The 21,704-nt window shown below is 34.0% G+C and overlaps 3 protein-coding genes across 4 annotated transcripts; 1 reads left to right on the top strand and 2 right to left on the bottom strand.

Moving 5' to 3' along the window:
• Positions 1-244: 244 nt before the first annotated feature.
• On the bottom strand, positions 245-3,887 carry LOC106714214 (integrin beta-PS). The gene is made up of 8 exons (XM_014507188.2): positions 3,736-3,887; positions 3,091-3,485; positions 2,406-2,901; positions 2,007-2,335; positions 1,709-1,813; positions 1,370-1,577; positions 796-1,186; positions 245-708 (listed from the first exon to the last, which is right to left on the bottom strand). Exons 2-8 carry the CDS (start codon positions 3,324-3,326, stop codon positions 494-496), a joined length of 1,980 nt encoding a protein of 659 aa, XP_014362674.2. The 5' UTR covers positions 3,327-3,485; positions 3,736-3,887; the 3' UTR covers positions 245-493.
• Positions 3,888-5,914: 2,027 nt separating this feature from the next.
• LOC106714183 (protein abrupt) lies at positions 5,915-8,376 on the top strand. The gene is made up of 6 exons (XM_045678610.1): positions 5,915-6,181; positions 6,259-6,447; positions 6,723-6,863; positions 6,948-7,329; positions 7,595-7,709; positions 8,118-8,376. The coding sequence occupies exons 1-6, from the start codon at positions 5,999-6,001 to the stop codon at positions 8,341-8,343; spliced, it is 1,236 nt and encodes a 411-aa protein (XP_045534566.1). The 5' UTR covers positions 5,915-5,998; the 3' UTR covers positions 8,344-8,376.
• A 2,660-nt stretch (positions 8,377-11,036) lies between these two features.
• Positions 11,037-19,771, bottom strand: LOC106714182 (neither inactivation nor afterpotential protein C). 2 transcript variants are annotated; one of them, XM_045677951.1, is made up of 17 exons: positions 19,436-19,771; positions 19,245-19,349; positions 17,540-17,919; positions 17,363-17,453; positions 16,998-17,279; positions 16,544-16,932; positions 15,897-16,445; positions 15,529-15,821; positions 15,146-15,444; positions 14,718-15,007; positions 14,430-14,579; positions 14,243-14,346; positions 14,102-14,170; positions 13,801-13,988; positions 13,349-13,548; positions 12,433-12,650; positions 12,047-12,178 (listed from the first exon to the last, which is right to left on the bottom strand). In XM_045677951.1, the coding sequence occupies exons 1-17, from the start codon at positions 19,724-19,726 to the stop codon at positions 12,126-12,128; spliced, it is 3,951 nt and encodes a 1,316-aa protein (XP_045533907.1). In that variant the 5' UTR covers positions 19,727-19,771; the 3' UTR covers positions 12,047-12,125. The 2 variants fall into 2 exon arrangements, with proteins under 2 accessions (XP_045533902.1, XP_045533907.1); XM_045677946.1 differs by having other exon boundaries at positions 11,037-12,650.
• Between the last annotated feature and the right edge of the window lie 1,933 nt (positions 19,772-21,704).

Genomic DNA, 21,704 nt, shown 5'->3' with positions numbered 1-21,704 from the left:
GATGAGTGATCTAAGGTAATATTGTTGTGTTTTAGTAACTGTTTTCTGCAATAATAATGCTAAATAAATGAATGATTAGAAAACATTTACGTTGTACGTTCGTAAATAAATTTGACTTCACCAAATGAAAAATATTGGTGTTTTTGGTACAATTTTAATCTGAATTCGTTGAAGAATATTAAGTTAAACAAAATAGTACAAGATAAAAGAAAATATTTAACATAACGAATATGTTGTATGTCGGAGAAACTATAAACAAGAGAACAATTAGACTCCGTGTTGTCTAGCCCTCCAGCAAGAATTGCCTAGGCGACAGGCTTTTGGTGGGCCAGAGCGCAGGACCCTGGAGAAAGCTGTCCAATGAACTACTTTTAGGGTCGCAGAATGATTTATGCCTTATTTCGGTTCCAATATGATTAAGACGGATCTCGCCGGCAGACTTAGTAGGCACAGGAACTATTACAAATTAAGGAAATCTACACTACACTTTTAGTCATAAATTATTGTCAAACATTGGGTTATTAACGTTGCTGACTGGCGGTCGATACACTGGGTTAACAATGCCGGGCACGGAGAATCCAGCTGCAGCAGCCTTCTCTGCGAAATTTTTATATTCTCTAGCGTCAATTCGATCTACTAGAATCTTCCAGATAATAATTGTCAGAAGACCGATCAGAATAAGCACTCCAAAAGGAACTCCTACAGCAACTGTAAAAGAAAACACATTCTCTAGATTTTACAGTTCGATATGCACCTGAAAAATGTGCAGGTACTTCAAAAAACAAAGTAGCTTACTAAATAAATTAATTTCAGGTGGCTGCTCCAATTCCTTTGCAATTATAACTTGCAAGATGTTCGGTGACGTAATTGGGTATAGGTATTGAAAAAGAAGTGTTCCGTTCCATAACTCCTTCTTGCACCATTTGGTCATTCCTTGATCCGATAGTGTAGTGTCCAATTTATCAACAATTTTAATTTCAGTTAAAGAAGTCTGATTATGAAACTGGTCGCAGTACGTTTTGTTATACAAGTAATTGCATTCCGCATAGTTCTCGAGTTCCAGGCATCGTTTCTCGGCAAATTCGTCACAATTGTCGCAAAAACGTCCCGAACATGTTCGATTTGATGTTTTCATTGGCAAACAGTGGCATTCGCCGCAAATGCAGTTTCCAGTTCCCGAACATACCTATAAAGACCAATGTGAAATTAATGCTTAAATTCATCATATATACCTAGTTCGAAATCGTGGACAGTTATGTCAACTAAATCAAGAAAAATGTGTTACACTGTTTTGAGAGCGTTATCTTTGCTTTTGAGGTTAAAGTTTCAGTAACTTGTCTTAAATTATTTAATAATGTTAGTTATTTACCTCTTTGGAGTGTGGCGCATAACATGTATCAATGCTCAGCGGACAATCGCAGCCTGGACCAGTTCTGCCGGCGACGCATTCACATTTCCCATACCGACATAACCCGCTCCCTGCGCACAGCTTGCCACCGGGACTTGGACAAGCGGTGTCGTCGTATTGACAGAAATCTCCAGAAAATCCTTTCTTACAATGTATACACTTGCCACAACTGAAATTTGTATATTTACATTAAGAAGGCGAGCTCGAGTTCCACTGCTGAAACATCCGTTTAAAAAACAGGCCAGCTATTTCCTGAAAGGTTTATGAATACTCAGTTTGTTTCATACAAATAAATTTTACCTGCATGTACCCCTTCCACTGCAGTAGTCTGTTGCTGTTACTGTTAATTTACATTTATCTAAATCAACACTTGATATGCCCGTGCAGCCGCAATCTTCACCATAACTGAAAACAATATAATATAACCTACACAATAGACATTTTCACTTCACGTAATCAATTCAGAACTAGCTTGTTATAAAGAACATCAATGTACATATTTTACTATTGAAAGCTATCATTTTAAATCATTAACTAGCGAACAGTTTAAAGTAAGAAGAGTTTTATAATACAATTCAACATACTCATAGTTACTTACGTATTTTTGTTACATGTACAGATACCACATTGGTATTTTCCATTTCCTCTACATTGTGATGCATTCGTGTTTGTATTTTTACGTTCACAATCGCACACACAATCGCTTGTTACTATAATTTTTAGTTTCTCGTTTAAAGCTACAGGACCCACTAGCACTTCGCTTGCTTCATCAGAACTGGGACAAGCTTTGACCGTTAACGTTGCATTTATAGTAATAGATTCATTATGTTTAATTATGCAATTCCCTTCTTTACGACAGTCAGGACTTAATGAAAGTTCAATATGTGGTGGCAATTCTGCATTTATTTGCATGCTCCTTATCAATGTCTAAAATGATAAAATTAGGTAAGAAAATAATTTTTTGTTGCATATTTTCAAAATACATATTTCAACTTACTAGATATTCCTCTTTGACCATTGTAACCAAATTTGAGCCGTCACTGAATTCTACATATTTCGCACCTCTTATTTTCTTCACTAGACCTTCGTAATGATCTTTTACAGAAGAAATTCCAGCGAATATTATTTTAAAGTTGTTTTCGGTAGCGATCTTATTAATCTGACTCACAGAGGGGTAGTCAAGGTCTAGGTCCATGTTATAATTATTATTTTCGAGGTGACATTTCATATCGTTCGGTTTGACAGCACCAACGAATTTACCATCTCCGGCGCTGTGGTAAGTAGCATCAGTTGATAAGATTATGATTCGCCTGGCATTTTCCCGCCATCCTATTTCATTCTGACATAGCATGACCTGCATCAGGGCGTCGAAACCACCTTCCGGGTCGTCATTGTTTGATCCGAACAAATCGTCTCGTAGAGCATTTAGAAACTGAGTCATGTTCTGCGTTAAAGATAAATGATTTTTAAAGGAGTAAGCCACACTATCTGACCTGCAAATAAGCGTATTATATTACTTACCTTATAGATAAACTGTTATGATATATTAAATTATAGTAAAAGTACAAAGATAAAAGAAATGTACCATTTAACGTTTCGAATGTTTATATCGTACATATTTAGGCAAATCCGTAAAAATATTTTATTCTAATGAATTGATTTAAGTATGCCACTTAACTCACCTTATAAAAGGATATGCGGGCTTATCAACAAATGTTCCAATACCCAGTCGAACATTATTTGTTAGTAAAGTCAGCTCCCTATAAATCTCTAGACCCTGCTTTTGAAGAAGATTTTTGTATGCCCTCATTGTATAAGAAAAATCCATGACATAATAGACATCTAGTGGATAATCTTTAGCAGGTCGGTACGCCATCTTGAAGTTGATAGGTAAACCTGGACGTACCTTGACAGTCATTAATTGTGGTGAAAATTGAACCTTGGTACCATTCTCTCCGGAATTTAAATCATCATTTCGTATGATTTTCTGATTCAAAATTGATTCGGATACAGTTTCGGAGCACCATGTTGCTTCTACTAGATCTTTCGATTTACACCGTGGTCCCGTATGGGCTTTCTAAAGGGCAAAAAAAAAATACTTATGAACAACAAATAAAAAAAAACTTACTTCTCGCACTTCTACTATCGAGATGACTAAAGTTAAATGTTTAGTTTTGTAAAACTTTTCAGGTTACATAAAAGGTTCTTATAAAAATTCCTTTTTCCTCAAAATATATTTAAAATTTTTATTTGCAGTTAAATCTATTAACAGCGTCGATCTGATTGAATTTTTTAAAAACTAACAAAAATTACTGATTAATACTCACAGAAGGACACCAAACACACGAATCGTACGCATAACCTATACAAGCACCACATGTAACTAAATTAGGACAATTAGACTGAGAGAAAATTATACTAAATTGTAGGGTTAAAAATATAATAATTTCTAAAAAATGCAAGTAACTGTTCAGAGGCATAATTAATTGTATTGTAAATAAATAAATAAATGTAAATAATAATAAATAAATAATACTAATACAAATTATATTATTATAAATAAAAATTACGTTCTAATGTTAACTGACCAATTGACCTGTTAAAACAACATAATGTGATACCGATTGTACATTCATCTTAAATGGGTAGTATTTATCCGCCTTGTTATTAGTAGGTTTTGTTGTTGTATATTTTGAATACAGCTTTTTCCCGCGACTTCGTTCGCGCGGAATTAAAAATACAAGAACAGGTTTATTGCCATTTTTACCAAACATCCTATAAATAATCAGCAATTACGTGGCGTAATAATTTAGTTTTTAGTAACTTTCAGGTCCCACATAAGGGACACTTTAGGGGCTGGTTGGTGAATAGGGGCAGAATACTATGAGTCATTGGAGATTATGTTCTAAATCAGTGCCAAATTTCAATAATATATGTAGAACTGCTGCGTAGTAATCGAGTAAACATGTAAAACAAAATAAGCATATAACAGAACCGTACACAATTCCGGGATCCTAGGTAACCGATGTGTTCTTTCAGACAATACGCTATATCAATACCAAATTTCATCGAGATCCATGAAGCAGTTGTGGAGATGCCTTCTAACAAACATCCATCCGCACACCCAAATACTCGCATTCTTAATCAAGGATTTTTAATTTTATTTCAGATTAAAAATAATAATTTAACTTGAATGATTTCAAATTTCACATTCATGCATTTTGCGAAATAATTTCCTTGAAACTCACTTCGTGTGCGAGCGATTATTACATTTTTTTTCATTGCGCAGCATCGAGAACAAATAGTATAAACAATTTTTGTTACCCTTGTTGAGCTTTATTACAAAAAAGTTTGATAAATTTTTAATAAAATTGTGAAAATTAACAATCATACAAACACAACTACAAACTATATGAAAGATGTGGATTAAATGAATATTAAATATATAATTTATACGCATGTCCTTGAAAATTTGAAATCGTCATAAAACCACAGACTTGATAAACAATATTGTAAATAACACCACAAAGCTGTGAGGAAGTTGTAAAATTAAATTAGTTAATGTTCATTGTAATACATTAAATAAACTTTTGTATATAACTAGCTGTCACTCACGACTTCGTCTGTGCGGATTAAAAAAAATTAATCAGTAGTCGATTTGTTCTTCGAGACTATGTTATGTACCTATACCAAATTTCAGTGAGATCCGTTTTGGAGACCCCCAACAACATTCATCCATCCATCGAAACTTTCGCATTCTAATATTAGTATTTAATATTAAAAATAATGTAATATTTTAAAGGAGGTGACTGTAATAATATTTTATACGCGGATAAAAATATTAAATACATTTTGATCATAATTTCTATTTGTATTTTAGTTACAGTTTGTTATAATTGTGAAAATTACTTAAACTTGTCAGAACACGGTATTCCTTCGGTATAAGTATCTTATACTTCTTTGAACTGAGTATGGCTATTATTTGCCATTAAATTCCACCGGACAGAGGTTCAAGCATATTAGCGGGCAACAACTTTAAGGTTTTGCGCAATTTAAAATAATGGGCTCTTAAGAATGATGAAGAAATAAGCCCTAAAGAAACTAGCGCATTACCCCAAAATTACGTTTATTCTTACACGAAAGTAAAATTGAAATCAATGTTTTATTTTATTTACGATTGATTTTAACGCCATCTAGTAAAGGATTAGTTGCTTTCACTGATAGAGTGTTAATTTTGCATTTTTGTTAGTACTTTTCTTAAGCTGTCTTTCGAGCTTTCGACCAATGAGGAACAAATAATTTACTCCAGAAACAAAAAAAGGAAATAGTGAGCGAAATTATTCAAACGATGGGTTATTGAAAAATAATAATATAAAAGTAAAAAAAATGTTATGATGGCAAAAATATGGGTTTTTAGGCACTGACAACACTGACAAGCATTAATTTTATCTGTGGGAATTAAATATTTTAGCTGGCAATGTCCCTATTGTTTTCCTTCATTAAAATTAAGCTATTGCAAGCATTTTGTTTTGTTTGTTTTCGTTGGTGTTCTTTAAAATAAGCAAACTGCATGTCCTCGAAAATTGAGAGATGGCAAACCAAGAGATAAGCTTAAAGTGGAATGGGTATCAAAGTAATATATTAACAAATGTAAAGGAACTTTATAAAGACGAAGGTTTGTCGGATGTCACCCTGGTTACAGAAGGGCATAGTTTCAAAGCACATAAAGTAATTCTGTCTGCAAATAGTTCCGTTTTCAAAACTATATTTCAGGTTGGATATATATTCATTGAGGTATTAGACGCTTCTCTGGAATTCTGGCTTACGCCCACTCTTTTTTTTCGTTACAGCAAAACCCCCACAAGGATCCAATTATAGTTCTTCATGACATCAATACCGCCTCTTTACAAACTCTCTTGACTTTTATGTATAATGGCGAGGTTAATGTAACCGAGGATTTTCTGCCCGTTCTTCTGAAGACTGCAGAAACGTTGAGAATTTGTGGTTTGTCTACTGGCAGTGAGTCGCGCGAAGATGACGTTAGTATGAAATATTTCCTTATTAAAATTGGTCAATATGACAATTGTTAATGTAAAGATTGTTAATAAAATAGCATATTACCGTGAATTTTCCACTTTCAAAACGCGCTTACAAAAACATTGTTACCTCTTTTTTTAATAAAAAAAAAGAAGGGATGACATCTTTTGTATAGGTTATATTTATTATTCTTTAAAATTGGGACAAAAGAATAAAGACTTCTAGTAAAATCCTAATAATTTCATTGCTTCAATAATACGAAAATACTCTATTACAGAAAATTCCTGCATCTAATTCAAAGAAACGTAAGAAGAGCGAAATAGAAGATAATAATAATAAACCTAAGAAGCCTCACACCACGCAGTACAAATCAGATGTAGCTACAAATGTCATCAATGCTGACTCTCTAAAGAATACTGTTAGTATGAGTTTTTTAATTACTCATTAATTAATGTCTAGTAAATTATAGAATAACTCATTAAATTATTTAATATTTTTACAGGCCATAGTACCCAAAGTTGAACCTGTTGATTCACCATTAACTGATTACTCTGGAGAAAACACCAACGATACAGATATTGCATTGCTTGAAGATGTGGAAAAGAAGTATTCAATAAGTCCAGAAAGTTCTTCTACTAAATCTATGTGCTCGATGGTACAGAAAGACCGTAGTGTAAAGAAATGGATTAACGAAGTCAGTAGTACACAGCCTTGTCTTAACGTAGTTGATAAAACAAATGGCATTGATATTGATGAAGATAAAGATAGCGTAGAGATTGATAAAGAAGTTGAAAATGTATTGCAAAGCGGGACAATTGTGGAGAGTTTGAGTATAACAACAGATAGCCTGAATTCTGTATCAAGCGAAGTTCAAAATATTAAAGGTATAATAATTTAATTTAAACTTGATAATAATTAACTTGTTTTTTATTATAGTTTTTAAGATAATTTAAACATATTTTTTAAACTTTCGTGAGACATAATAATAAATTAATTACGTATGATTGTCTGTTGACGGTGGTTCGGGTCCATCTTCAAGGCGAGTGTTTACTGGCTGTGCCTTCACCGGACAATCATACGTGAGCTAAGTCATTTTCAATTCATTTAATTAAAATATTCCAATAAACCAAATCACATTTAATATTTCAGATAAAACTAATACATGTTATGCTAACCCATCGTTTCCATGTCCATTTTGTCCGCGTGTGTACAACAGTTGGGGATATAGGAGAAGACATGTTAAATCTAGACATGTGACTAACAGGTGAGTTTTTATTTTATGTCCTAAAGTACACTACTAGTTTTAATTTTTTATTTCATAATGCGACAAACAAGCAAGTGACGGCACTTGAATCTGTCTAAACAGCAAAGCGACCACTGCCCATAGATATCCGTAATTGCAGATGCATTGCCTACCTTTAATTGACAGAAGAGGGGCGCACAGAAAGAGGATATCTTCCTCTGTCAAATCCACTTTCCCTTCCCATCCTTTTCTTATAAGGGGAATTTCTTTTTATTGTAAAATTTCATTTTTTTAATATGCTTTGTAAGATGTTGATAAATCTATTACTATTCTCTTGTGTTACTGAAAATCCTCGTTGGCATATTGCCTTAATTGTCCATCATTAGCTCTCTTGATTTATTACTCATAATGTTTGTTAATATTTTTTAGGTTATCATGCAAGTGGTGCGTTTCAGTGTTGCCATCTACTGGCGCTTGGTATTCTCATGCTACTAAAACCCACGGTGTGCCACATGAAGAGGCTAGGAATTCTTTGGTGGTTATGGTTGAAGCTCATGCGGTACTCACATTGAACGAACCCAGTGTTACCCAATTATTGGGTCAGGTTGGCATCACTGATTCAAATGGTAGTGTTGCCAACGAGAAGACTAATTAGGGTATGTTTTTTATATTCATATTAGTTATTAAGGAGGAATTTAAAGTCAATTTTGATAATATTGATAATTAAATTTGCAGTGCAAATTACGATTTATAAATGGTATCATTGAGAGGTTTATACTCTATTTGTAAAAAAATTGAAATATTTTTGATATGAAATCAAATCTACACAATAATATTTATATAAAATCATATAAAGGTGATAAGTTAATAGAAAGTTGAAATGGTTTTTTGTCAGGGACCTAAGAATCATTTAAAGTTATGACCAACAATAATTAACCATTACTAAGCAATGATATATATTTATAAATTTTGTCACTTTACGATTTCAACAGAAATAATGTTTAAACAATTTTTTTTTAATTTTATATCAAATCTTTGTAATGTTAGAAATGTAAGAAATGAAGGCATTGTTAACAGAATTTTGGTCAGTAAAATCCAGTGTAACTATTAAATAATATAATAGCTTTATTATGTTTTAACAATGATAATTTTAGTTTACAGTATTTTGATCTCAGCTCAAAGTCGCGTTTAGTTGAATAAGTTTCATAATTATATATCCGAATTTATTTCTAGCAGAAATTTTTAAAGAAAATTTTCATCGGTTTCCGAGACTTGTTTTTGACAAAGATAATGAGAGGGATGTCGGTATGTTTTATATACGGATTTTAATCTTAGAAACCAACAATTAGACATACATTTTTCCTTAAACATAAATTGAAATTGTTTTTGTTATGGGAACACATTTTAAAATAATTTTTTCATGCACCGTACTGACTACATTAAACTTTTTCATACTAAAAAAAGCAATAACCTAGTTGTTTTTGTTTGTTACACTCATGATAAAAGTTATTGACTGAATATACATTTAAGATTTCAAAATGTTTTTTTAATAACACTAGATTTATTCAGCAATAATTTTAAGATGTGATTTAGATATATAAGATATGAAGTATATAATAGAAATAATAATACGACAGTATTTATTTGAGGCGTAAATTCTAAAATACTATTGAGAGGAATAAATATTTGGGTGTGATATAAAAAAAAAACCATAATATTTTGTGTGACATTATTTTTAATTGATATTATAAATTACATACATATTGATTGAAAAGTATATAATATAGTACATAATGTAGACTTTAAGATTATGCTCATATTTTAATTATATCGATAGAAGTATGTTGCCATCGTCAACTTGTGACAATTTGGGGTTAGTGTTGCCATCCGGAAAATAAATTAATTCATAGACAGATTCAAAAATATTGTAAGGTCACATATTTGAAAGAAGAATTAAATTGTTAATTTAGCAGTGGGTTTTGACTAAGATGGTTTTTGTTTTAATACATATAGTTAAACAAGGACGTTTGAGCCGGTAAGAGACGTTACTATCGCGTTTAGTTCTGTCAAAAAATATATCTACATCGCCTTAGAAAATAGCAAAAAAGAAAAAAAAATTGACAGCTACAGAACGAAAAAAGATTTTTGTGACAATTTTTTGTCGTTGACAGCGGGGGCGCTAATGAGCTGTAATAATTTAATTTGACTTATGCATCAGATATCTTTGCCTGTCTTTAGTCTTTGGATAAACAAACAAATACGTCTCTCTCGAAGTTTCACGTAATAGGTTATTAAAACAAACATTCATTGGTTTTCAAATATTATATTCGTGATTATTAATAATTTGAATATTGTTTCGCAATATATTAATTAATATTTAAATATCGTTAAATAAGGTACACACACACCTAAATATTGTCATAAGCACGCGTAACCATGCGTTTTCACTGCGCAAGTTGTACAAAAAAGCTTTTCTTTGTAAGGAAAATTATAGTACGATTGTTTTAGCAGTGGAAATGCATGGTAAGATAATAAGAGAAACATATCAATCTGTACAAAGATTGAACAGAGCTTTTGAAGTGAATTTTTTATTGTAACTTATATTTATATAAAGATGATATTTAGAAGTACTCAATTAAGTTTTCAAGAAAAAACTAAATCCTTTAAAAACTTTTACATAAAGAACATATTTTTTGATCCCGGCCTAGAATCGTGATGTAATATATTTTATAATATTAAATAGATCTGATTTGATTAACTTAAAAGATAGAGTAAAATCACTCCTCTATTTATGAACAAGAAATAAATTAATCAAAACGATTATAGTGTTAAGGGCCTGTTCCACTATATCCAAGTAATATACTGGATAATTGACAAATAAATTAACTGTCATACTTCCTGTCAAAATAGTTTGCGTTTCACAGCTTACTTGGAGATTGTGAAATGCCAACGACGACTTTATTTGACCATTAAATTCCAAGTAGCTTATTCAGGACTCACTTGGATGTTGTGAAACGGACCCTTAATGTTAGGTAAACATATTTCTTAGTCGGAGAAAAACATTTTCCAAACCCTAATTGTCTGATAACTTAAACTTTAAAATGAAATGTTCATATAATTTGTATAAATGGGGAGAAAAACTGCCTTTTGCTCACTACAGACGTCAGAATGATCAGGATTCGACCTAAATATTCCATAGATATATAAAAAAAACTTAATTTTTATACAAAATCCAAAGTAATATGTGGACTGTAGTTATAGTAACTACTTTAAATTTCACGTAAAAAATAAAAAATTAAGATCATCTATAATTTAGTTATAACAAAAATTAAAAAAGGAACATTTTATATCGCTGGAATGAGGTATTAAAATTGCGGTAGCCCACACTTGGCGCTAACACCTCTTAATTAGAACTCAGTTTTTCTCCCCATAGCAGTAGTTCTATAATACGGTATACAACTTTTAACATATATTTAGAATTAAGGTGGGACTTTTCCCTTTTAATTTTTTTGAGGCTTTTGTTTTTCAAGATTGTTTAAGCCTTTTCACCTTTATTATCCCATACTATTTTCGTGTTTTGTTCAAATGAATTTGCTAATCTATTTAATTATTTATCGCTATTACTAGCCACAGAGGACCACAATTTATTCACTGAACTATTAATATTTAAGACCACTCGTTTATAAGTAAGAATAAGTTACCAAAGCAATTTTTATTAATCTAGAGTAGATTTAAGAAGGAATATTGATATATTTTTCTACGTCATTATAAATTCTTGGTGTATTTAACTACCATATTCATGAATTTAATATAAGCCATGTCTAGCTTTAAGGTTCTTTCGATATTTAACTCTATTGAGATAAATTGTATTGAGAAATTTATTGAAACTACTAACGGAATCTTATGATGACTTAACACGTAACTTATGGCTTTAATATTAGACGTCAGTAGAGCGGGATGCGCACGCGCCATAATACGAATTGTTTGCGGACTTCCAATGCAATGGAGATTAAATATATTTTTACACGAAAAAATGTTTTTTTTTTTTTTCACAAATCACCTAACAAATCCTTTAATATGATAATGCAGATTATTTTTCTCTACAAATCTGCTACAGCGCCTTCTAGAGTGATACCCGGAGCTATTTCCGTAACTGTAGATGCATCGGATTTGAATCCATCTTTCGTATTACTCGAATCATTATTGGAATTGACTTTGTTTGAATCCGTTTCAATATATTCCGTATCTTCTTTGATGAATTCTCTCTGAGATCGACTCTCTACGACCGGAGACATCGCACCGAGTGGTGCTTGGGACATGTAATATGGTGTGGTTCGAGGTGTATTCATAGGCACGTCATATCTAGGAGGAACTCCTTGTCTATCTGGAGATATGATATACTTAGGAGCTGCGCGTTTGTCTTCAAATACATCCATTTCATTGTATCGTTTCATCGATGCTCTGTTCTTCGGCGTCTTCTTTAGCATGGCCTGAAAGTTGAAAGGTGGGTCATCATCGCTCAGATCGTTGCCGGATTTGGCCAATGCCTGGAGTTCTCGTATAGGGTCTTGGATGTCGACATCGAATGTATGCATACTACGGCTAAAATTCGACCTACGCATGGATGAGCTGGTATTTTCTAGAATATCAGTATCGTCTCGAGGACTGGCCCAAGGTGTTGGTGGTTGGTAGTAACCTTGTGGGGATAGGTTCATTTTCTTCTTGTAAACGACTGGGCGGCTACCTGTTCCGACGTATACATCGTGGGCCATAGATCTGGCTAAGGTATCCTCGGAGGGTAGCTTGGGTAGTGGCTGCATGGGGTCTCGGCAGAACGGCATAGTAATAAGGGTCTGGGTGCTTGCAGACAGCATGTAGGGGTCCGTCTGTGTCGAGTATCCGCGCTTCAACGGTTCATCCCATTGCTCGTGGTCGGAATCGTTGGGGGTGGCGAGAGTGTCGCTATAATTAAATATCGGGGTTATGTTAGTTTATTATTATGTTATTTTTTTTGTATTTAATAACATATGTGTTTATTAGCAAATAACGTCACCAAAGCAGACATTTGGGTTATGTGATAATGTTTATGCTGGTCGTAGTTATTTTAAGAATGTTTTACTGATTGTAGATGTATGCTAGGGTATGTATAATTTTAAGCTTTTAACTAGCCATAAAACAAGATTTGTACTGTTCGAAATGAATTATTTCAATTTCTAATAAGTTCTTCTAAGAACTAAACAAAACAAAGTACTTACCCATACTCTCCTTTACCATATTGCCTTGAATGCTATAGACTTTTTTATCTAGCAGTATTTTTATCACTGTTTATTAACAAAGCGTCGGTGGCTCAGGGGTTAAGCACTTCACTTGCAATCTGTAGGTCTTGGGTTCAAATCCCGCCAAGTACAATTTTCGATTTTTATATGTACAATATCCAAAAATCAAAAATGTGGGTGAAGTCAAACAACTCGCACTGGGCCAGCGTGGTTAACTATGGCCTAGTCAAACCTGTCTTAGGATAGACTCCGAGCACCTCGGTGGGAACGTATAGTGAGCTGATGATGGGCATGATAGAAAAAAAAGAAACCTGTACGTAGGTGAGTATAAAATGAATAGGAAAGGTAAAAAATTGAAGTGCACTGCACAGTTTTAATACGCACGTGCTTTTAACAGTTGGATCGCACATGGCCGATGTATCGAAGAATTGCAACTGATCAATTCTGAATGGCAATTTCCATACTGTAGGGCGAACAGATCCTAGATAAGTGATCTCTTTAGCGTTAGGATCAATTTTATCCATTGGAACTGATGTATTCGTGGTGACTAGACCTTCGACCAATGCTTGATTGTAGATGTGAATCTATAAAAAAGAATTCGGAAACAAAAAGATTGACCATACATTAATTTCCTAAATCTATTATCGGAAAATGAACGGAGATTGTATTCTGTAGGTTCTAGCAGGTTAAAAAACAATATCAATTTTGGTAAAGTATCAGAGAATAGCTTAAAGCAGAAGTCAACTTCACTTCTTTCTTAGTACAACTCGGTTCGTGAAGAGCGAATAAAAATCCAGTGCATTCAATGATCTAAAAAGATATTATATGATTGATACCTGTTGCGAGAAATGTACTAGGTCTTGATATTTCATGGCTCTGTACTGAAGCAGAACTTGGAATATAGAGCGGCTCTTCCATTTCATTGCGTATCTCTTTAGAAAGGTCGCGGTCTCTTCGTCAATTTGGTCCGACGTCTTGTTAACTAAAGGCCCGTATGCCTTACGTACCATATAACCACGATATGCTGGAGTAAATTTAACATTAGTTATTTGACACTTAATTTGGCACAAGACGGAAACAAGAGAACTCAACTAGGCTACTATATTTTTGATTACATACGATTTAATGTCAACTAACCCTTTTGAATCGCTAGTGCCGCTTCATCTTCACTAATATTCTTTGATTGTTGCTTTTTTAGTTCTTTAACTGTAAGATAAAAAATGTAAATAAGTATCCCATTCAATATTAACTATATTACATATTATTTTAAATACATACTGTGCATAGCTTTAGATTTGCTTTGAACCGTCTTTCGTTTAGCTAAGAATGCTCGCATCATGCATTGCACTTTTATGATTTTCTTCACTTGAGTCTCATACAATCTGTTAAAATGCAAGAATGGTATTATTATTAGTACAGCTAAGATATCTATATAAAAAATCTTTACTAAAAACTATTAGATTACCTGGACAAGAATTCCTCGTTGTAATATTTGAGGAAGACCTTTGATTTCCCTAATTCCCAGCCTTCCATTTTTAAACGGATCAGCAGCAAACGGCAGTTATCTTTTGTCTCCTCCACGTTCTCATCGAAGTCGAAAGCCAGGAATCGATATCTATCAGGAAAAGATACTCTTTTAAAATGCACATGGTATACATGTAACATGGATTTACGAATAGATGAGATCCTATCGAATAAACCGTAAAGATATTTAAAAGCTATTTAAGACATTAAAAATCTACATTTATTTCACCTGCGTATAAACTCAGCGAAGGGTATACGACATGAGAATCCTTTCTGTCGTGCTTTGGCTGTATCCAAGATAGCAAGAGCCCTCAGTTGTTGGCGTACAACTTCTCCTTGGAAACCGCGAGGGGTATCGGTCAAGTCCGCTCTAACGCAACGCACGTAATGAGTGCCACCACTTCCAGGCCCTATTGAAAGCTGTTTTAGAATCTCCAAGCTGGTAGCCCTGTATGTGGCCGCTGCAGTTCTCATCCTGTGACTCTGGGAGTAATGACCACGAGACACGGTGTTGTATTTCTGAAAAAAATAAAATATAAATCTGTTAGTCAGTATTCCGTTGAAGAGAGAAATCTCTGTAAGCTAAGAATAATGTTTGAAGATTGTAGAAGTCATTGCAATTTAAGAATTCATGGAATGGACTTTGGAAAAACTTACTCTAGCTTTAAGGTTTTCCATTTCTTTTTCGTTCTTGGATCTAGCAGCCTGTGGTTTTGACTGTGTTGAGACAATAGTCAAGTTACCAGTCTTAGTCAACTTGTTCTTGAATAGTTGTTGAAGCGTAGCATTTCGAGACGCTCTCATTGTTTCGATCATTTCTGGTGGGAGAAAATCTTTATTCTTGTCAGCCATTTCTCTAGCATCGTAGTTGACTTTGCCCGTGTAGTGTGCGACGCTAAATTCATGGCTACCAGACAGCTTAACGTATGGGCCTTTACTAGATGTTCTGATGGCATCTGAAATTGACAACCAACTTTAATAAGAAGTAGTTGTCTCCAGTTATTCAGCAATTTTTTGAGAATTTTATAAAATGAGCGTACTCATGATAAATTCTTGACCGCTGCCATTTCTACTTGCTTCATCTAAAAGGTAAAATATTCCAGCTGGTCTAGCCATCAGCTGATCAACGGAGCTTTTATTATCATAATAATGCAGGGGAGCTACTTCAATGCCTTCCTGTTCCTCTTCTTGCATTTCCCAAGCGAATATTCTCTGATTATACAGGAATTGTATTTGCTCATTCGTCGTATTAACAATCAATTGTTCCAAGCGGTTTCTGTGAAAACATTCGAAACCAAACATGTCTAGTAAACTGACTGAATATTTGTCACCGCTGTAAAAAAATATAAGATTATTATTATGTTCTATTATTACTTTATATAATTTAACATGAGTTGCTGTTACTTACAATACAGATCTCATAAATGATAATTTGGAATTAATCACATTTATCATCCAATCGATCAACCTTTTATACAATGCACTAGCAAGAGTGTCTCTGGCATCCCTTGCTTCATCAGTAGTATGTCTTTTTTTAATCGCGGTACCCTTTTCGATCAAACAATAATTTAATAAAGCCCAGAGAAACTTCACTTCATCCAGTGACAGTAATTTAGCAACCTTCTTCGCTTCTTCCGGATTTTCTATCTCGGCTGTACCGTTTCTGCTATCTTTGAATCTAACATTCCCAATTACTAGTATAGCTGCTAGCACAGTTTCAAAGAACGTAATGTCCTCCTGTTCCCAATCTAGAATCTTTAAATGTTCAACACATTCCTTGTATTTGGCAACATTTTCAGACGGTGTCTCACGAACACCTCTTACTCCTCTAGGTGGTTCTTCTAAAATACGCAAGTAGCGATGTTTTCTATATTTTTCTAAACAAAGTTCTTCTAATCTATTCTCAGCTTCCATTGCATCATAAAAATAATAAAGGAGGTTAAAGTTTGCTTGAGTCCTAAAACAACATCCGATTAATAGAATTTTACAATTTGATCCTTGTTTAAATTGATTTAATTTAAATTAAGTATCTTAGTTAAAATAAATGTGACGTACATATCAGTAGAAGAGACGCGCCACTTTTCTAGTTGATAGAGCCAAAATATAGCTCCACTTAATTTGCCAGAGCTACCATACGTAACTTGTACTTGTAAAATGCCTCTCGTAGAGTTTGGATTTATTGGCGTTGCAGCACTTATACATGCCTGTATTACTTCGTTTGCTTTTTGAATCCTCTCAGCTGTATTGTTCTTCATAGCACCCAAATAAGTAAGATGCGAGAGTGCATGGAACATACTTGTTGTTTTTCCAGATTTACTTTCTCCGGAAAAAACTATATGCTGTGGTTCATTGTGATGCATTGCGTCTTGATACGCGCCGTCGGCGACTCCAAATATATGTGGTTCATTGTCAGATCTTGATTTACATTCATATTTTTTATGATACTGAAATTAAACAAGAAATGATAATTAAAGGTATTTTAGTTACTCTATCAAACTATAACACTTACATTTTCATTGTAGATATCAGCGTGCATGTTAGGATTTAAAATCAATAGAACGTCGCCGATAAAGGATGTGAATGATCCTTTTGCAAGCTTAGTATATAATTCAGACATCAGATTATCTTCAGTTAGTACATCTAATGCTGCAAGATCTTCTACTTGCATTGTTTCTGGTTCATGTACTCCTTCTGTTGTTAAGAGTCCGTTTTTGATTATTCTTTCTGGTATTTTTTCAGGTGCCGGAGTATTATTTAAATCTACGGCTAGCATTTTTAGCTCTGTGGACAGCTGGAACGATGAAAATATGTATTTTATAATAAAGTTCATTCAAGATATAATTACTGGAAATAATGGTAAATAAAATAACAAACATGGTAATCATTTTCGGGTACTAATTGAATGAATGGATGTTCCACCAATTCCATCATGTAAGGACGATGTTCGGGATTCTTCTCAAGACATCTGAAATCAGAAATAAAAATGCATATAAACTGCTGTTATTTATAAAATTAACTTATGCAATAAAGAAAATAGTTTATTATACTGACTCAGCAATAAAATCATTAATTTCGTTAGAAGACATGGATGGTTTGCAAACACTCGGCGGTGGATTCCTTAAAATTTGGAACATCGCTCTAGTAGGATGCATATCTTGAAAAGGTCCTTTGCCGTCAACCATTTCAATAGTAGTTATACCCAAAGCCCAAACATCGATTCTATTATCGTAGCCATCTTCACTAACTGCAACAACTTCTGGAGCCATCCAGCTTGGCGATCCAATATTTGTTCTAGTTTTTTCTGCATTTCCACTTAATTTGCAGGATAAGGCAAAATCTATTAATTTAACTTCGCCATCCTTAGTAATCAAAATGTTACTGCATCTTATATTTCTGTGTATTATTTTATTTTCATGGAGGTAACACACCGCCTGGAAAATTCACAATTTATATACAGTTTAAAATATCAAAGAAAAATAAACCATTTTAATAAAACCCGTAAGTCGTCATAAACTTATAATTTAATACTTCAGACAGTAGAATTTTCCTTGCACGACCTTTTTGTTCATATCGGTGCAAAGAAAGATTGATGTATGCTAATATTATAACGACATGCATGTATCGTCCAATCGTCCGACACTTGAGTTTGACAACGTGTGGTGGTAGCCGCCCTGACGAGCGATCAGTCTCCGTCCCCGATCAGTCGGAGCGCCCGCTGTATCGACGTCAGCGTCAATCAAATGGCCCACGCCCCTCAGATGTATTGGAAGCTACTTTGCATGCGTATCGGCCCTATCAACTGTCACGGCCCGCCTGTCTGCACACCACTCCGACGTATCACTGATCTTTGCTTTTATTTTTGTCGAGATTTGACTTGAATTTATAGTGATTAATTTACTGATTATTTAAAGGTTGTTTTCTTTGTATTTTTAAGAAGTAACTGAATGGTACATTTGCATTATAAAATGGTGAATAATGTAACCGAGGTTGCTTTGTTTGAAATGTATAGTCTGAAAATTATGATGGTGTATTATAAGTATGATATTAAGCTATTCATGATCGTTGTATTCAATAACGTTGTATCATAATTCAATTCTCGATCGAATTAAAAGCGATTAAGTACGGATAGACAGCTATATCCATAGAAAATGTACCAAACGAGAGAACCGGACCATTGGCATTGTGAGTCAAGTGGTTTGCATAAAGATAATATGCATTGAAATTTATCTAATTCCCTTCGAGCGTAAAATATTAGTGCGTTATCGGGAATTAGTGCTTTAAAATAAAGGCTTATAAGGGCGATTGTGAATCGATAGAATAGGGTCCCGGGGATCGTTGGCTACTGCGTCAGAGGTCCGTATATCTTGTGTGCGCGAGCATTATTTACGATAATTGAGCGATGCACCACGATGGGGGGCCATCATGGTGTTGTCGGGCGCTCTCCGACATTCGCCCGGACAAGTTCGACTGTTTCGTCGCGAATCACATCGAATAAAGCGACGTGCATTTTAAGTAATGGCCCTAGATAGTATTTCAACGTACGTGGACATTCGGTCGGCAATATTTTATCCGATGTCACGCAACGAGAAGAAATCGCCCGGTCTCAGATACGAGAACAATTGAGTTTGCATTCAAAGTACCCAACGATTGATTCAGCTGTTGAAAGGTGGACTGGCAGGCCCTTTGTTTTATAAGCAGCCATTTCGGGTCGTATGTGACGAGCGACATGTTTATAGTCAGTCGAATATGGACTTACCTTGATCGTATATTTGAGTATGTAAGCGATGTGCTCTTCGGACATTTTCCTGTCGGTGGCTTTCAGTTTTCTGACAATGTCCATGACAGTTCCACAATCGCATAACTAGAAAATTAATATGTTAAGTTCCACAAATTCGCATTCTTTTTCGTTTTAAAAATATCGTTTGAAAATATGAAATATTTTCTTACCTCTAATATAAACCATATTTTTCTGAGACTTTCTGATTTTTCACAGAACACGCCATAAAAATCGATAAGATTGGGATGAGATGTGAAGTCCCGTAATATTTTATATTCTTCATGAATATGTGCATCATCGTCTTCGAAGTGTATCTGTACTTTGACCGCCACGGCTTTATCAGCCGCCTGCGAGTCTGTTGCTTTGAAGACTTCGCCAAATATACCAGAACCAAGTTTCTTAATGAGCTTGTATCTTCCTATAGGGCTCGACAATGATGTTATATTTAAACCTTCCCTCATTTTTGATGTTGCTCATAGGACCGCCAAAATACTGGATACTAAAGAAAATAATATAAGCTAAGGAAGCAAGCAAGGTTCAGTTAATGTTAAGTGGAGCTAGGAGCTAAGGTAAGTTGGTATAAAGAAAACACGATGTCTGCCGTGTTGGATTTAGATTCCAATCCTTTTTGATTTTCTACAGTTATCTAGATAAATTTTCGTCACATATCAAATTATAACTTCCTTGCTTCATTCCTCCATAAATTAAACTCACACAATAATATACTATTCACAGAATATTTCTACTAAAAAATATGAGTTAACTTACCATGTACTGCTTCGATTACTGTGTAGTACTAAACAGTTGTGAGCTAGCGATGTAGTCCGGTGGGCTCGGACGCCTCACAAGTGCATCGGGCTTCGTCGTATTAAGACCGCAGTTGATCCTTACTAACTGAATTATACTCTAATACCTGCTGACCTTCTCGCCTAGCTTAGGTAACATTTAATTTTGGATATATTTGATTTAAGTACACAATGATAGTTATTATTTTTACATAACTACTTCGCATATCTTATTCATAAGTAAGTTATTAGTATTGTAATGAGTTTAATCATATTATGTAACTGTTATGGAAGAAGTCATGTCTGTAATATTTATTTATGCCTTATTGATTCTTTCAAATGAGTATACTTAACCCAAACAAATCCAAAAAAAGAGATTTATGCAGAATAGAAGCAGGTATCATTTCAGCAAGCATTTCAGGTAAAGTTGGGTTAAAGATAATAAAGAAATGGCTTATTTCTTACTATCTTACTAATATTATAAATGCGTAAGTTGAAATGTAGGGATGGATGTTTGATAGAAGATATCTCCATAGATATCTATCGTCTCCTTCATATCTCTTCACTGAAACTTAGCCACAGATGCAGGATGTAGTCTGGAATAATGCGTAGGCTACTATTTAAGTTTTTTTTTCAATTCCGCGCTGACGAAGTCGTGAGCAAAAGCTAGTATTGATATAAACATTTATTATGTTGTTATTTTTTACGAACCTCCGTTAAATACTTTGTAAAAACATATTCTTGAGCTACCGTAAAGAAAGGTTTTAAAGCCTAACTCCGGTAATCGGAGGGTATTCAAAGAAAATGTGCAAAGACGATCCGTCACGAGGCGGTAGTCGATCATGCGCGCGTAACCCCAACAGGCGTGCCATCAAAGCGTAGACAGAACAATGCAAACATAGTATTCTTTCGGCACTTCAGAAATCAAATGTACCGTAAAACTGACATGTATTTTGTAACAAAATGTATCGGTTATGTCTGTGAATGGAAAGATAACGGTGTTATTTTATATTCACTATAAAGAAGCACAAAGAATACTTTAGAGTAGACAGAAAATTGAATTTTTAAGTACACACTCAGTTTTCAATTGACAAAGTTAATACCCAGACTAGTTTCTACGACTGTATTATAAGTATTAATTTGAAGGATACTACAGATATGTAGAGCCTACAGATATTTCCATACTTTACTTTGAGTAAATTCTTAATCTTGCGTTTCTGAGACCAAAATCTTCATTTAAAACATTGTTATCTCAGTTTTGTCATCTATATATATAAAAGAAAGTCGTGTTAGTTACACTATTTATAACTCAAGAACGGCTGAATCGATTTGACTGAAAATTGGTGGGCGGGTAGCTTAGAACCAGGAAACGGACATAGGATAATTTTTACCCCGTTTTCTATTTTTTATTCCGCGCGGACGGAGTCGCGGGTAAAAGCTAGTTTAAGATAAAAAGAAGGATGACGATATGTTTTATAAAGAGATTTTGGACTTAGAAACCAACGGTAAGTCACGCAATTATTGGAATTGCAATTTTCGTTTTGTTGAATTATTTTTATGCAGTTATAGCCCATATTCTAATGGCCAAAAGAATGTGATTGGCATTTATTGACGATGTAGTTCGTAATATCGACCACCATAAGTGTTTGTATAA

Source organism: Papilio machaon, chromosome 1 (assembly GCF_912999745.1).
Source record: "Papilio machaon chromosome 1, ilPapMach1.1, whole genome shotgun sequence".
NCBI classification, from domain to species: domain Eukaryota; kingdom Metazoa; phylum Arthropoda; class Insecta; order Lepidoptera; family Papilionidae; genus Papilio; species Papilio machaon.
The sequence above is the reverse complement of the archived record's forward strand: the minus strand, read 5'-3'. Positions and strand labels throughout refer to the sequence as shown.

Excerpts from the sequence above, each read along its gene's own strand:
- LOC106714214 (XM_014507188.2), bottom strand. The coding sequence starts at position 3,326 with ATGACTGTCAAGGTACGTCCAGGTTTACCTATCAACTTCAAGATGGCG. Across the intron at positions 2,902-3,090 it reads CCCGCATATCCTTTTATAAG|GTCAGATAGTGTGGCTTACT; the intron begins GTGAGTTAAGTG and ends GCTTATTTGCAG. Across the intron at positions 709-795 it reads ACCTGAAATTAATTTATTTA|TTGCTGTAGGAGTTCCTTTT; the intron begins GTAAGCTACTTT and ends TTTCTTTTACAG.
- LOC106714183 (XM_045678610.1), top strand. The coding sequence starts at position 5,999 with ATGGCAAACCAAGAGATAAGCTTAAAGTGGAATGGGTATCAAAGTAAT. Across the intron at positions 6,864-6,947 it reads CTGACTCTCTAAAGAATACT|GCCATAGTACCCAAAGTTGA; the intron begins GTTAGTATGAGT and ends ATATTTTTACAG. Across the intron at positions 7,330-7,594 it reads CGAAGTTCAAAATATTAAAG|ATAAAACTAATACATGTTAT; the intron begins GTATAATAATTT and ends TTAATATTTCAG.
- LOC106714182 (XM_045677946.1), bottom strand. The coding sequence starts at position 19,726 with ATGAGGGAAGGTTTAAATATAACATCATTGTCGAGCCCTATAGGAAGA. Across the intron at positions 17,920-19,244 it reads TACTCAAATATACGATCAAG|GCGGTGTGTTACCTCCATGA; the intron begins GTAAGTCCATAT and ends TGAATTTTCCAG. Across the intron at positions 13,549-13,800 it reads TAGTACATTTCTCGCAACAG|ATTCACATCTACAATCAAGC; the intron begins GTATCAATCATA and ends TCTTTTTTATAG.